Source organism: Lupinus angustifolius, unplaced genomic scaffold (assembly GCF_001865875.1).
Source record: "Lupinus angustifolius cultivar Tanjil unplaced genomic scaffold, LupAngTanjil_v1.0 Scaffold_61_23, whole genome shotgun sequence".
Taxonomy (NCBI): Eukaryota; Viridiplantae; Streptophyta; class Magnoliopsida; order Fabales; family Fabaceae; genus Lupinus; species Lupinus angustifolius.
In genome coordinates, this window is record NW_017723041.1 from 17,019 (window position 1) to 34,584 (window position 17,566).

A 17,566-nucleotide genomic window follows, 5' to 3' on the forward strand; every position below is an offset into this window, starting at 1 on the left:
GTCCATGGTTCTGACCGACCAAGGATGGACTAGGCCATGCGCATGGGACAGGCCACGGGTCTGGCCAAGGCGCTAAATCTGACCCTAGCACGGGGCCAGGTGCATCAGACATCAAGCCTGACCCAGGTGTGCCTGACCGAGTTGAGAATCCTGGCGCACCAAGTGTTGAGCTAGGCGCTGGGCCAATCTAGCCTGGCCAGGAAATCTGACCAAGGCGTATGCGCTTAGACTGTAGCATCAAATACTGGGCGTAGCCTGACCGATTTAGGCCTAGACAACATGTTTGGCATGGAACATTTTTAATTCTGTAATAACTTTGTGGGCCAATTTTTGACCAACGCTTAGTTTCATTTATTTTAGTGTTTTTTTAATAATTTTGTCCATAAATAATGCTTAGTTCGAAAAATGGTTCGTGGGACTTATACCAAGCCTAAAAGTGTAACTGACACTTTAATGTTTGGACCAACCCTTATTTTTCATGAACCAATGGTATTCTAACTTTGCCTAATGTTATTTGGCAGGTAAATAAAAGCTATTGTGGTCGTTGGAGGGGAAATGCTCGAGGGAATGGAGAATGTCGTTGTGGATAGGCTTAAATGGGGCATTTATGGTGCTTAAACGCCTTGTATGGACCGTTGGAGCTTAACTCACCTGGGCACAAACCATCCAGGAGTATCCTAATACATTTTTAGAGTTGTCGGAACAAAGTTGCTCGTGGGAATTTTCCATGTGCTCATTGGAGACTTTAGGCGTGCATTAATGGAGCTTAATGGTCATGTTCTAGTCATTGGAGGCTTGGCTTGTTGGGCTACTTCATGCCAATTACATCCTAAGCCATTTAACTCATCATCATTCACCTTTATGCCGATGGAATTATCTCCTTGGACGAAGAGAATCCTATGTCAATCTTAAGTGCAACCGAGGGCCATTATGGAGGCAATAACTCCAACATTCTACCATGTGTTGAATTATGAGTCAAGTCTACAAGGAATGCAAGCATCCTATGCAAACTCATCAAGTCTTGTCGTGGAGCATTATGAAGGCATTAAGTTTTATTCAACATGTGACATAAGTTGATGTCGTGCACTTAAAGAAGAAAGGAATCCTAAACTAATCAAGTTCAATTGTGGCAACCAAGGCATCCTAGGCCAATGTCTTTATGTTTATCTTTTAATGTAATAAAGCACATGAATTACATGTGCAATACCAATTGCCAACCGAATTTAGCCTAGTTTAGGAATAGATTCATTTGTCAAATGGTTTCATATGTTAGATTACCATGCATTAGCCTTACTTTTTTGTCTTTACAAACCGTGGGAGCCTAGTTGGCTTGCCTATAAATGTAAGTCATTTGCAATGAAATAAACAAGTTAAGTTGAAGCATAATTCTTTGTGAATTGAGGATTGTATCCTTGTGAGAGTATTCTCCAAACCTTCTTAGTTGTACCAAGATTAGAAGTTCTTATCAATAACCAAGTTCTTGTGGCGAACATCACTTTGGCTTATCAACACCTTAAAGTGTTGTTGCACCTTTCACCTCAAGTCTTTTCCATCTTCTTTTATCCAACTTTTATCTTTCTGCTGCTTATTCATAAACAAATGCTCAAATCAACCATGAGCTTGGCCAAACACCAACCAAGATAGATCGTCCAAAGAGCCTTTGTCAAAGAGGTTCACATAACATGGTCTGCATTTATTGAAATCTCTTCAACCACTCCGGAAACTCCACCTACAATTGTTCTCCCTAACAGCTTATAAGTATTCCTATTAGTCCTCTTACCCTTCATCACAGTCAGAGCACCTTTGCATACTCGAAGAATATTATTGTCCCCATTAGCTCTATAGCTAAATCCTTTGGCATGCAATGTCCCCAAAGAAATCAAAGTCTTCTTCAAATCTAGTATGTGCCTAACCTCAAATAACGTCTTCACTACACCATCATCCATCTCAATTCTGATTTCTCGCATGCCAATAATTCCACATGCTTTATTATTTCTAAGATACACGAAACAAAAATTGCATGCCCTGTATGTGGTGAATCATTCTCTGTTTGGCCTCATGTGGTGGGAACAACTAGTGTCAAGTATCCACTCATCTGCACTATAATTTGTGGATACAAATAGTAGATCAAATTCACTATTGTAACCAGAGACATCTTTATGTGCTACATTTTCAGGTGTAGATACTCTATCTTTTCCCACCGGCTTGCTAGGACTCCATTCATTGAGACAATCCTTTTTGGAATGCCCGTTTTATTTGCACTTACAGCATTATACTAGTGTCCTGCCTGATTTATTTGCACTTAAAGCACTCTACTGGTGTTCTGCCCATGGAATGTGGTCTTTTCCCTTTGGTGGGACTTCCTTTGCCTTGCCTCCTCCCACGTGCTTGGCTCCCTTCACATGCAGACCATCACTCTAAGACACTTCCCCTACATTTTGTCTTCTTTGAGTGTGGGACAGAAGTGCATATGTGATCTCATCCAGTCTGATTGAGTCTTTCTCGTACATCAATATTGTCACCAAGTGTTCATAGGAATTTGGCAAAGAATACAGTAATATTATTGCTTTGTCCTCATCATCATCTTTCACATCAAGTTTCTGCAAGTCATTGATCACTTGATTGAAAGTGTTGAGATGTTGTTGCAAATTAGTACCCTCCTAGAAGCCATAGAGTCTCTTTTCAAATATAACTAATATGTTAGAGACTTGGACATGAAACGCTTCTCTAATGTCTTCCATACCTCTATTGGTGATGTCAAATCCATAACATAATACATCACCTCATTGATAGACAGAGTTGTATGGTTCCCGCAACCTTCTCCTTCAAATCTTCCCAATCCAGTTGATCCATACCATCTGGTTTATTCTTACGCAACGCCCTTGATAGACCTTGTTGAGCCAACACATCCTTAACCTTCCTTTGCCACAATCTGAAATTACCAGTTCCATCGTACTTCCCCACCTTGAATTTGGCACTTGGGATAAGAGCTCTCTGATACCAATTGTTGGGAACAAGCGAGCAACCAAATAGTAAAAGAGTATAGGGAAAAAATAATAACACAAGGAATTTGGTAACGAGGTTCGGTCAATTGTGTCTACGTCCTTAGGAGCGTTGAGAGGCCACCACTATGTATTATTAGAGAATAAGAACTTGTGCTTGACTATTCTTCTCTTTTGTTCAATTAGGTTTACTTAACATAAATATATAGACCTTTACCCCAACTTCACAACCTTGTATTGCTATTATTTAAAGAATATGAGTCATTACACAACAATTTACAGTAGTTTTTCTTAAGATTTCTCTCATTCTTCATATAGTAATCATTTGACCATTAGATTTTCTAATCTTCTCAAACAAGTATAAGACTATTATATGCAAGTTCTTGGACCTGTGTTGCAAAAACTTTAATGTTGGGAGAATTTGTTTAAAGATGGATATTATCATTATATAGTTAAGATTGTCAATTCATCTAGAAGGGATATAGAGAGGAAACTTACCTAAACATATTCATAGGGAATATGATAGACATTTCAATTATCTTGTATTCAACTTCATATCTATGATAAAACATATTTTTTAGCCTTCCAAGATTTTATGCACAATTACTCTTGATGACTTTAAGTTTTTTCTTTCTAATGATGAGATGTTAGAATATATTTAACTATTTGATTAATTAGTTCAAATAAATTATGGACCATAACTCTTATTTATAAGGAATATATGTTCTTTTATGAAGAGTAATGTCTCTTTGAGAATGTATATAAATTAGGAGTGGTTTTCTTATTTTAAGACGGGATTAAGTTCTAAGTGATGCTTTGAGAGTAAAAATATTTTTTTGGTTAATGACCATGTAAAGTGCAGACTAAATTGAGAGATGTCAGATGAGTTATACATAAATGTGAGATTGGGATAAATCGGAAATCTAACACGTAACAACAAACTAACTTTATGGTCATTACTTTATTAGCCGTCACATTTCGAATCAATAAAACTGAATAAAATCCATTATTTGTTGAGTTTAACAACTATGTATTGTGACCCTAAAATAATTTATATGGTCAATATATCATATATTTTTCAATTAAATTATTTTACTTAAATATCAATAATGCTACAATGTAAAAAGTACTTGATCCCTAAATGTTTAGATATGACATTCTTATCGGTAACGAAAGCTGAAAACGTGGTACATTAATATAAAGAAAAGTACAAGGAAAAATTAAAGAAAAAAAAATTATATTATAGAGATAGTTTAAGAATTTTATATATTATTAGTCCATCATTCATCATTCGTTTTTAATTGTCATTAACTTTTCAACAAAAAATATAAATGAATGATAAATGTTGATTGACAGCACATAAATATTTACACTATCAATACATAGATATTATACTCAAAATTAAAATGTTATGATACATTATAAAGTAAGATAGAACACCAACCAGACACAACTTTTCCACATACATCTTTTGATAACCTTGCATATCTATGTCGGGTCAATTTAGCCGACAGTTTTAAATTGTGGACATGTTAGAGTTAGACAGTACTTTTTTAAACGTTTCCTAAAGTTCAAAAAAACTAAGCCTGTTCTAAAATTATGAGTTACTATTTCAAAATTTTACTTGTGTTAACCAAAAAACACCAGCCAGAACTGAAAATTCACAAATTTATGTTCCTATTTGCGGTCTCCCAAACGCAACCCTGCAAAACCCCGAAATTATGAAAATTTAGTGCAGCGAGAACTAGAATAATTGATTTATATTTAAGCTGTACTGAATTTTTAAACATATCTATCATATTTATAACTGATAAGGCATGTTTGGTATTTATATTATGACAATGGAATTTGAATAATACTTGATAACTAAATTAAGATGCAAAAGATTAATCGAAAATCGAGTTATCGGACAGCTATGCATATCAAAGACGAAAACATTATACATATACTTATTATTTAAATTTTAATATATTTTACTTCTATCCGAGTGAATTACTATAATGCCTAATGTTCCATGGAACAATCTGAGACAAAAATATGATAGTTTTTTCCATCAGGTAAATAAGTATATTACCAAAGTTACCATTTAAAGAAGACGTTCTTTTACAAGTATCTTACTATATAAATAATGTTACATGAATACTACTATATTACGTGAACTCTATTATTATTAATTTATTTAACTATATAATAGGATGTTAACTCTATTATTATTAATTTATTTCAGAGCCTAATAAAAAAGAAAAATATGCAATAGTAATACTAAGTAGTAAAGTTGTGAAAGCATTCACTTTAATATTTTGATATTTAATAATTATATTACATGTATTTACTTTTATAATTATAATTTAAAAATGTATTTATGATTTAACCCCATGCATCCCAATGGTAGAAATACTACTTAACTATTAGTCCTAAAACTTGTTATAGCACAAATCAATAACATTTGCATATATTTAAAAAAGAACAACCTAGTGGATAAGACTTACTCACAAATTGATATTTCATTTATAACAGGGAATAAAGTATCTCCTGGTATAAGAAGACAATTTATCTCCTTATAGCTATTAAAATCAAGACATGTGTCATATTTAATCATTTTCTATAAAAATGTTTATAAAACAAAATAGTACACATGTCATATTTTTACTTGCTGGAGAAAATAATTTATCTCCCGGTATGAGAAAATATTTTATTCTCTTTCTAATACATGAACTTTGTAACCTTGAGTCCGAAGCCTTACTAACATGAACTTCCTGCTTACTTGGTAATCTAACTTGCTATATTCTATGAATACTTGGATGACGGAGGCTTATCTTCTTCCATATCATCTGCATTACGCCTGCATCATAGATGGGAAATTTCTTATCTTCTAAGAAAAGGAAAATATATAGTAGTCAAATTCACTAATTTGCAGATACGATCATTTGATATACTCAACAGTTAAGTATCCAACTTACGATGAGTTACAAGATATCAAGATATCTAAGAAAGGCGCCAGTGAGCAATGCAAGAGATAGAGCTTACGATCGCTAGATAGCAAAGGATGAGAAAGAAGCATTTATAAAGAGAGTGGAGAAAGAAAGACAAGGGAAAATCTTGGTGAAGAACAAAATTACCAACAATGAATGGAAGCATGATTTTCACAAGTTTTTCAATAAAGGTTATAACTTTTTGCATTTTGATATACTAAAAACTACAGGATAATCAAAATTATACATTTTATCATAGAATTTGAGAGTTGGAAGTGAAATAAGCTTTAAAAATAATGGTGTATGACAAAGCGTTTGAAGCGGATAATATACATATTGAGGACTGTAAGGTTTAAGAAGATCAAGGCATTGGTTAGCTCAGAAAATTGTTTAATAGTATTATAAGACCTAAGAAGATGTTAGACTAAGTAGATGAGAAATACATTAATCCCTATTTATAAGTCCAGAGGATATACAAAATTCTGCAAACTATGAGAGATTAAGCTCATGAACCATAGTTTGAATTTTTTAGAGAGGATAATTGAGTGGAAGTTGAGACACGAGACACATATTACTGAAATGCAATTGGGTTTTATGTTGGGGAGGTCGACCATGGAAACTATATACTTGCTATGGACAATTAATGGAGATACCAAAAGGACCAAAGGGACTTACACATAGTTTTCATTGATTTGGAGAAAACGTATAATAACATGTCTAAAGAAGAAAGCTCTAGAGAAGAAAGCATTTCAAGTTACTTACATTCGAGCAATCGATGATATGTATGATAGGGTCAAGACTGGTGAAGAAAAACCAATGGCAAACATTGAACCAAACATGTTTATATTAGTCTTGGATGTGGTTACTGAGCGTATTCAAGAATCGATGCCACAATGCATTCTATATGTGGATGATATTGTCCTAATTGGAGAATTGGTAAAGGAATTAAATGAGAAACTAGAAACGTAGATACAAAATTTAGAAACACGTGACTTTTATAAAAATTGAAGACAGTATGTATAGAGTGTATGTTTACCAAGAGGTGAAAAATTTCTATAGATGAGGTAAATATTGGAGATGATACCATAAGTATCTTGGGTGAATCATATATAGCTACGGGGAAATTGAGGGAGATGTAAACCATAGGATTCAAGTCGGATGGACGAAATAACAGAGTGCATCAGGTGCCATATGTGATAAAAAGGTGTCTTCAAGATTCGGGAAAAATTTTATTGCATAGCTATAAGACCCACAATGTTATATGGATCCACATAGCAGATACATGAATATTTTGTTGAAGGAGTGAACGCACTAGACAAAAAGATTAGGAATCAATGCACTAGGGGAAAGTTGGGATAGCTCCTATTGTAGAAAATAAGGTAAAATAGGAAGTTTGCTTGCTATTTACTTCCAAACCTTCCTTTTCCCTCTTTTATATACATTTCGAATTATAAGCCTACCCTTACTCATATAAAGCTACAGGGAAATTGAGGGAGATGTAAACCATAGGATTCAAGTCGGATGGACGAAATAACAGAGTGCATCAGGTGCCATACGTGATAAAAAGGTGTCTTCAAGATTCGGGAAAAGTTTTATTGCATAGCTATAAGACCCACAATGTTATATGGTAGATGGTAAAATATCAAGAGTATAAAATCCACATAGCAGATACATGAATATTTTGTTGAAGGAGTGAACACACTAGACAAAAAGATAAGGAATCAATGCACTAGGGGAAAATTGGGATAGCTCCTATTGTAGAAAATAAGGTAAAATAGGAAGTTTGCTTGCTATTTACTTCCAAACCTTCCTTTTTCCTCTTTTATATACATTTCGAATTATAAGCCTACCCTTACTCTTATCAATACCCCCCATGTTTGGTCTATCTTGATCCCAAAATGTCTTCCCATGAGGTAATGCATCCATGTTTGAATAGCTTAAACCAATGCCATTAACTCCCTCTCATAGACTGATTTCTGTTGGGCTTTTAATGAGAGCCCATGACTCCAAAAGGCCAAAGGCCTTCCCCCCTGCATTAACACGGCAACTAACCCTTTACTTGAAGCATCGGTTTCTACAACAAATTCCTTAGAAAAATCAGGAACAACCAGGATTGGTAGGTTCATCATAGCAGACTTTAAAGCTTCGGTCCATTAGAAGGAGTCCTTTTTAAGCAAGTCGGTGACAGGTTTGGCCATCTTGCCATAATCCTTAACAAACCTCCTATAATATCTTTTGAGGCCTAAGAATCCCCTTAACCCCTCACATTGATAGGTCTAGGCCAAGATTTAATGGCTTCCACCTTAGCCTCATTAGTAGATATCCCACCACCTAATATGACATGCCCCAAGTATTCAATACTAGGTTGTCCAAAGCTACATTTTTTTTAGATTAGCCTTCAAAGAGTGCTCAATCAACAAATCCAACACTGCTTGCAAATGATGAGAGTGAGAAGTTACATCAGGACTATATACTAATACGTCATCAAAGAAGACCAATGCAAATTTCCTGAGATAAGGTTTCGGAATTTCTTTCAACAAGGATTGGAAAGTAGAGGGAGCATTAGTCAACCCAAAAGGCATGACTAGGAATTCATAGTGACCCTCATAGGTCCTAAAGGCTGTCTTACCTACATCCTCTGCTCTCATCCTTATTTCATGATATCCTGACTTAAATCTAGTTTTGAAAATACCTTGGCCCCTCCCAACTCATCTAACAACTCTTCAACTAGAGGAATGGGAAATTTGTTGGGTATAGTAATCTTATTTAAGGCCCTATAGTCGACATGGAATTTCCACCCACCATCCTTTTTCACTAAGATGATGGGGCTGGAATAAGGGCTAATGTTGGGCCAGCTTCTAACATTTCAACAACTAACCTCTCCACCTCAGCCTTCTGATAATAAGGACACTTGTAAGGTCTACGATGAGGTATCTCAACCCCTTCCTTCAAATGAATTGCATAGTCTTGCCTCCTAGTGGGAGGAAGCCCTTGTGGATCTTGGAAGACTACCTGGAATCCTTGCAAAACCTCACTGACTTCTGCAGGAATTTCTACTTTTGATATCTAGCTTTGTGAATCACACTACAACAGCAACCCTTCCCCTTCTTCCAACAAAAGTTGCATAAAAGCCCCAATGATAATTCTACCTTTGCTAAAGTAGGGTCACCCACCACTGTGATTACTGATCCTCCCCTCTTGACCTTTAACCTCATTTTGCCAAAATCAGCCCTCGCTTCTCCTAAACTGGGTAACCACTCAAGTCCAAACACAATATCAACCCCCTTCAAACCAAACAAGTAGAAATCATGTACTACATCTAACTGTTGCATAGAGATTTTGAGTTGTGAGCACCTGCCTTTACATTTGATGTGATGACCATCCCCTACTTCCACCATATAAGCCTTAGTCTCATCTACCTTCAATTGCAAGTGATCTACCAATTCCTTTGAGATGAAACTGTGAGAGGCTCCCCAATCAAGTATGATCACCACTGGATGCACCCCCAGAGTACCTCTTATCTTCCAGGATTTTTTGTATAGGTCAATCCCTTCATGGAATACAGGGAAAGTTGCAGGGAATTAAAGTTTTCTAAGACCTCTTCCACCCTTTCATCAACCTCCTCCCCTTATGCTAAGATCAACATCGTCAACTCTTTGTTCTTACATACATGATCCCTAGTGAATGGATCATCACACCTAAAACATATCCCTTTCTCCCTTTTTCCCCTCATCTCAACACTAGTGAGCCTTCTGAATCCTCCCTTACTTCTAGCACTATCAGCTTCTTGAGTAGGTTGAGGAAGTCCATGTACACTCCCTACTGATGAGCTATCCCTTCTATTGTTGGTGGTAGAAGGATCTAGGGTCACCACCTTACTATAAGAATTTCCTCGAATTGACCCAGTAGGTCTAGTATAGCTTGAAGTGGGTCTTTTACTTACTACAAAATTCTTCTGCTCGATAAGGATTGCCTTTTGAATCACTTCAGGTAGAGTCTTTAACTCATATAACCTCACTTCTACCCTGATTTCCTCCTTGAGTCCATTTAGAAAGACCCCTCTAACAAAGTCTTGGTTAACTTCTCTCAAGGCCCTAGCATATCTCCCAAATTCATCCACATAAGTCTCCACACTTCCTTTTTATTTCAGTTACAGAAGTAATTCAACAGGATTTTGCACCATTGATGGCTAAAACCTTTTCACCACATCCAACTTGAAACTTTCCCATGTAGGAGAGGGGTTACATCCCTCCCACCACTGGAACCAGCTTAAGGCTCTTCCTTCCAAAGCCACCACATGTGCTTGCATCTTCTCCTCTTCTGTGATGGCCCTGAGATTGAAGTATTTCTCCAATTTCTGAACCCAACCAAAAGCATCCTCCCCCATAAAGATTGGAATTTCCAATTTGCGCCATCTATCATACGTAGGTTGCCCCTTTTTGCTATCAATTTCCTCGCCATTCTCACTGCCTTCCCCAGCAGAAGTCTCCCCTTTTTCAATCCCTAATTTTGTGGCTATGGCAGCCAACAACTCCTCCGTCTTCTTGGTATGTGCCTCATTCAACTCCAACCTAAGACAAGTATCCTCCCTTTCTTGTGGCAATTCCTCACGTTTTTGGGTCCAACTATCACTTTCCTTAGCCATTTGTCTCGTAGATACCATAAGCTAGCACAAAACAACTACAACGATGATGGTGGTTCTCCACTCCTCAGGCACCAAGAAAGGTGTTTTGATACTAGTGTTAAGCAATAGTATTCAAGAAAGATAGAAGAATGGAACAGAATGAAAAGACCCCTAAACCATAATCAAATTGATTCTGCTAGGGTTCTAAGAATTTTATTAAATGTAGACTAGAATTACAATGTAGAAGAAGTACACTCCAGGGTTCCACAATCCTAGCCCCATCTGATTTCTCCCCAAATCATAATTGAATTCTCTCTATCTAACTACCATAGGCAGCTTTCTATTTAAAGGCTTCCTAAATGAATTAACTAACTAAGGGTAAAGTAGGAAGTTTGCTTGCTATTTACTTCCAAACCTTCCTCTTCCCTCTTTTATATACATTTCAAATTACAGGCCTACCCTTACTCTTATCAGCATGCGTGGGGGATCATTAGAAGCCCCGACAAGGAGAATTGAACAAATGGGAATTAGTCCAATTTCTAGAGGAAAATGGAATGCCAAGAAAAATCATAGGCGAAATGATTAGAAAATATGCATAAATCAATGATTTATTAATAAACATGATTTATAAAATTATAATGTAGGATTATGGAGTCATTCAAATCATGTAGTCCATCTAGGAGGACTATGACTTAGTTCTAATACTTGTGACAATCAAATTTGAATATAAAAGATAAGACTACAATAGAAAATATTAAGAGTGATTCTATTTGCACCCACCTTTCTTGGTTTCACATGCACGCTAGTTTCATATAGTCGTCAAAAAAAATTTAACTATGGGATAGGTCATCCAATGGTTGTAAAATGAGACAACGTGGGTGCATATAGAATAACCCAAATATTAAATGAGGGTGTAATTTGCTTAGTCACAAATATTAGTGTGGAAAGTTTAATTGGACTAACAAGTTAGGTTGGTGAAGTGCATTTAACCAAAAAAACATATATATAACAGTGATAGTGCCCATAATATATGAACAGAAATACACGAACATATTAAGGACAAACATCCACCTCTATTAAACTTGGTCTATGTATATATAATACTATAACCAGGCCCATACCATTGGCCCATACAGGCTAGCTACTAAATTAACCCTCAAAACTGATGTGACAATCCAATTTCTCGATGAGTCAATGAGTCATACATACATACATAATCATTGGTACATAATTTGGTTTCGAAAGAGAAAGTTGCATGAGAATAGCAGCTTGACTTGTGACAAATGGATAAGCAGACAGTTCCAAACAAACCTAAGGTAATGCATTTTCTGGAAGAAAAAACTTCCACTAAAACTGAGGCCAGGGTGTTTACCAGGCTACATGGGCACTAAGATTACAATCTAAGGGACAGATCCATAATATACTACCCATTATAAACAGTCTGATATGACAAACATTAACTATTCCACTTTTAAACAAAATATAACCTTTACCTCATGTGGGTGGTTAAGTTTGAGAATTTTGTACTAGGCTTTTCATCATCGGAATCAAAATCAGAAACTTCGCGAGTCCATATGGGATGCTTTGATCTTGGTTCCATTTCCTCTTCTTCCTGGATACATTTCCCCAATAAAATCAAACAAAAAGAAGAAAATGGCAGAGGGACAATATCTGCAACGAGTTGATGAAGTACCAACCTCTTCAGGAACTTGTGTGGATGATGGTGTTGTCTGAAAAGGTGCACTAGGAGCGTGTGGAAGTCTGGAAAGCTGTTCTAGTAGTGTGTTCCTGGAAAACCAATTAAATAATCAATTTAAATCATTCTCGGCTCCATAAAATCCTAGCAATCATCCGTAGAAGAAAAGGTCACACATGATAACTTTAGAAATAACACATAATCCCTCATTAAAACATTCAGCAGTATCCACATATATCAGGCTCCATGAGGACATAACAGAACAGCATTCCATTTCTTCATTGGGGTCTTTAGGGAGTTAGCATTTACTAGCCTAGGAGAGAAAAGATTTGGACCCTGTTCACCACCTGTGACAAGGAGTCAGGTGCAGCGCAGGTGGTAATGAGACTACCTTCATATATAAGATGGTTTATGTAATATCGTGTAATCCAAAGATGGAAAGCTCCAATGTTAGCTCCAGTGGTTGGGTGAATATACATTTGTGCATACATCATAATCTAAACGTGTGGCAATATTAATCCCTGGCTTCTGGCACATAGTGAGACAATTTGACATGGTCCCTTTAGTTTTTCTAGTGTAGAGAAATACAATATGCCTTCACAAACATAACAAAAGAAACTCCCATGATCTAGGTTTAAACTATACCTTGTTCATGTCTATGCTACTACTCATAAGATTCTGAAAAGTAGAAATATCATATTTGTTGAAAGGATATGACTTATGTATAGAAAAATGTAACGCATCTGTGATTAGATTCATAATTCAATTACATACTACTAGTACTTTTTCCATAATTATGATTAAAAAATTGTTGCAATCAGAATCATCCATTGTAATTCAACCAAAAAGCAACTATTATTAAATCACCTAATTTTTTCCATATCCTTCGCTGTGTTTTGGTTCACCACGTTGCTTGGTTCGACATGAAGAGTATAGTTTGGGCCAAAATACTCGTAGTATTCATTGTAAGGCAAATTATTACTAGGTTCCACTCCTACTGCTACTGCTGTCTAAAACAAAGAAAGAAAGAAATAGTAACTAATAAGTAATATTAGACCATCACCAAAATGCATTATTCAGAATCTTGCTCAAGTAGGTAAAGAAAGGGACCTCATAACACCAACAACGTGCAACATTCCGAACCGTATATCCTCCCCCACCCAAGACCATTAGAGGAACATTGAAAGATCTAAGGAAACGAAGACAATCTGCATGACCTTTCACAGACAAGTTGAAGACACCAATCCGGTCACCAGACAATGAATCAGCTCCACATTGAAGAACAACTGCATCAGGCTGATAAACCTCCATGACTTTTTGAATGATGGGACGAAAAAGAGAACGGAAGTTCTCATCATCCATTCCATCGTTTAATGGAACATTGAGAGCGTAATTCTTTCCAGGGCCCCACCCAGTGTCTTTAATGTGTCCAGTGCCTGGGAAAAAATCTCCAAACTTATGAAAAGATACCGTCATTACTCTATCAGTAGTGTAAAATGCCTCCTCGACGCCATCTCCATGGTGAACATCAATATCAACATACAACACACGCTGGCCAGTGACATAAAAAGAGTACAAACAATATAATCAGAAAAGGAAGAAATAAAAAAGGGTGGTCTTCTATACGAATCTGTCAAGTAGTATGGTCTGGGAGGGTAGATGTACGCAACCTTACCCTCGAAAGAGAACATGTTGTTTCCAGAAATTGAATATGTGATCTCCATAAGGCAAGCAACATTTACTATTGCGCCGAGGCTCACCCTCTCCAGACCTCCAGGGTGGCCCAGCAAAGGAAGAAATGTCATATGATCAAAATAACGAAACAACTACTAAGATTCCAATATGATACCTACGAATTGAACCTTTGACCTTTGGCCAGTATGATATCTAGGGATCCAGTGGAGCCTTATAGCACACATACATAAAATCTATTCAAAATACATAAAAATAAAAATAAAACATATGCTTTTAAATAATTTGAAACCAAAAAAAAGGTCAGGAGTAATCAAGTCATAACTATAACCACACCAAACATGCATGAAAATACAGCCTCCAAAATAAATTAGGTCATCACTATAGTTTTGTTCATTTAAGTTATTTTCCGTGACACCAAAATGGAAAAGGGAATTGCAATGCAAAGATTATACACGCACTCATTCCAACTCCAGAGTTTGGATGGGTTAAAAATAGAATGAGATTTCATTGAAATCCATTTTTATTGCATGCAGGATCGACTATATGGATCAAAGGACATCATAGAAAAAATAATTAAGAAAGGCTTAGAGAGCAATGATTTGTCAATGAACATGATTTACAATAAAACATTATGGCATCGTTCGATCCATGTAGCCGACTCCACCAAGTGGAATAAATGTTTGGTTGTTGTTTATTGTACAAATCATGTTTATTAACAAAGTTGATCTTTTTAATTGTTTCAACTATAGTTTTTCTTGGGCTCCCTCAACCTCTATGAATTTGATAACCTCTGATTTAATCTCTTTACTAGGCTTTAACCAGTCTTCTCTACACAACAACAACCTAGCATTAGTCTCACTCTCACTAGATGGGTCATCTACATGGATCAAACGACGTCTCAATGCTCTACATAAATCATGTCCATTGACAAAGCATTGATCTCTAAATTTTTCATAATAGCTTTGCACCTCTGCCTATGATTTTTCTTGACCTCTCTCTTTGCCTCCAGAAACTGGACTAGCATTTGTGTGATCTTACTATTCTTATTGGGACTTCTAGCGGTCCACTCCACGTATCATTGGCAATTTGGGCAAAGCCCATGGGGCTCGCCCGCCCGCACGTTTTGGACGGGCAGGGTATGAAAATTGTGTCCACCCGTCCTAAAATGCCCACCCAACATGCCATTTTCGCCCATGGGCATTTCAAATGGGCGGGCAGGGGGGCCCATGGGCATCAATGAACACTAAAATAAGAAATATGATGGGTCAGGTATGACAAGAGTAATTCATGTTCTCACCACTTAAGTGCATGTAGCAATGTTCCAAAATATAATATTTTACCAATTAAATGTATGTCCAATTTATGCAAAACAAGATGTTATGTTTTGTGTTTTTAATCCTACTATCACACCATGTATCCATGTAATCTCAAGTATTGTCATTTTTTAGCTTCTTTTTTTAATTTAGGGTGGCCCACAAGCCCGCCCTGCCCATGTTTAAGGCGGACAGGGCATGATGTTTCATGCCCTAATTAAAAACGGGCATGTCCATGCCCGCCCTAATTTTGGTGGGCATTGTGTGGACATGGGCAGGGTGGGCAGGGCGGGCAGGGCCGCCCTAATTGCCAATGCTAACTCTCGACATATGCCCAAATCACTTAACGTGTGATTCTACCATATTCTACATTAAATAGAATGTAAATTAATTCATACCACCCGGATGCTGGTCTGGTTTAACCCACAGGTAATGTTCAGCGGGGTATGTAGTTGAGTAAGCTAAGGAATAATTTTGATATAGAGAGGGGATCCACTTACTCAAAGAGTAAGTTTTCCACATCATAGTCATAAATTTTAGGAAAATCAAATAGTTTAAATTAGTGAGTAGAACTAAACCATTAGGTTTCCTAAAATTTGATGACTAAATTAAGAGTAAGTTTAAAAAATTTATTCTTGGAGTAAGTGGATCCCCACTCTTTGATATATGCTGAAAAGAGTTATGTTGAAATGAACTATTTTTAGCTTATTTCTAAGCAGCCAATCCTGGACTCCAATAAAGGCTAATTTTGTAAGAGAACATCTACTCTTTAAAATAAATCATAGCCACGAGTTGCACAAAGTAAAATGATAGAATTTTAGAACATTTAGAATATTGCAAGAAAACCACAGAAAAAACATAGCAAAACCATTAGGGCAGTAGTATTAAAAGAAGAAAATCATAAATTAAAAATGTTATAATTTTAGAAAAGGAAAAGAAAAAATACATTGCCATAAATTACAAAAAAAGAAACAACAAAACCTTACAATTTCACACCAAGTAGAACATGGAAGAAAAACCTAGCAAAACAGAGTCTAGGGCTATTACAGCATTGAAAAGAGAAAAACATAAATTACAAAAAGGAAAAGGAAAATGATAAAATATAGAACAATTTGAACATGGAAAGAAAATCACAAAAAAAAACGTGACAAAACAGAGTCTAGAGCAATGGTAATAAAAAGAGAAAGAAAATGGAAAAATACCTTGTGAGCCTTGAGAAGCTCAAGAATCCCTAGAACAATATCATTGACATAGCAAAACCCAGACGCTTCAGCCTTCTTAGCATGGTGCAATCCCCCAGCCCAATTGATCGCGATCTCCGTGTCGCCGCGGTTGAGAACCACCGCAGCACCAATCGAGCCGCCGGCGGAGGCCTGACAGAAATCAAACAGTCCATCAAATACAGGACAATCCTCGCCGACATTGAAGCGCTTGAGTTGGCGGTAGTGAGAGTGGTTAGTCTCAGCGAGCTCCGGTGAGACGGAGGCGAGGAAATCGACGTAGTCGGGGGAGTGAAAGCGGCGGATGTCCTCCGAGCCGGCGGGGAAAGGGCGGATGATCCGCATGCGGCGGTGGAGGTTGTAGTGGATGATGAGGTTGTGAGCCATGCGGATACGGTGGGGCTTCATAGGGTGGCCTTGGCCGTAGTAGTAGTCGCCGATTGTGGGTTCGTAGAAGTAGGTTACTGTGCGGTTCTTTGCGTCGGAGCCGGAGGAAGGGAGTGACGCGCCGCTGTAGTCTGCGGTGTCTTCATTTTCTCCGGTGATCGCCATACTCTGTGTAATTCAAAGTCGAAATAGAAAATGATCAAACCCTCTGTTTCTACACTCTGCAAAAGAAGTTAAGGAGTTGAGACAATTCAGAGGGTGTTTTGTTTTATGGGTAGCTAAATAAGAATAAGACTTGGGTAGTTGGGAATAAAATATTGTTGTTTTGTTACGTATAAGTTAAAAAAGGGTAAGGATCACATTTCTCAACAAACAAATTTTTTTGTTCAATCTAATCAAATTTAATCAAATTTTATTAAGTAATATAAAAAATTTATTTTTTGTTTTTATGGTTTTTTGTTTTATATAAAGCTTACTTTTTAATTGGATTGGTACATAAATGAAACACTAAATATAGGATAAATAATTTCTATTATAAAAGAGTGAAATATTGATAACCAAATTAATTGTAAAAAAAATCAAATAAGTTTCTTAAAGTGTAAAATCTATACTATATATAAAGCCAAAACTTGAAATAACTTCCCTCATGGTGTAATT

General features: G+C 36.6%; 1 protein-coding gene across 1 annotated transcript in view; it reads right to left on the reverse strand.

The window, feature by feature from the left end:
• Nucleotides 1-17,185, reverse strand: part of LOC109339231 (histone deacetylase 6-like) — a 28,741-nt gene extending 11,556 nt beyond the window's left edge. Inside the window, exons 1-7 of the mRNA XM_019576646.1 lie at nt 16,505-17,185; nt 13,405-13,845; nt 13,162-13,304; nt 12,296-12,386; nt 12,092-12,210; nt 5,750-5,844; nt 4,547-4,550 (exon numbers count right to left, since the gene is read on the reverse strand). Coding sequence (XP_019432191.1) covers nt 5,790-5,844; nt 12,092-12,210; nt 12,296-12,386; nt 13,162-13,304; nt 13,405-13,845; nt 16,505-17,074 — 1,419 coding nt within the window. The 5' untranslated portion in view covers nt 17,075-17,185 and the 3' untranslated portion in view covers nt 4,547-4,550; nt 5,750-5,789. The remainder of the gene's footprint in view (nt 1-4,546; nt 4,551-5,749; nt 5,845-12,091; nt 12,211-12,295; nt 12,387-13,161; nt 13,305-13,404; nt 13,846-16,504) is intronic.
• Nucleotides 17,186-17,566: the final 381 nt, after the last annotated feature.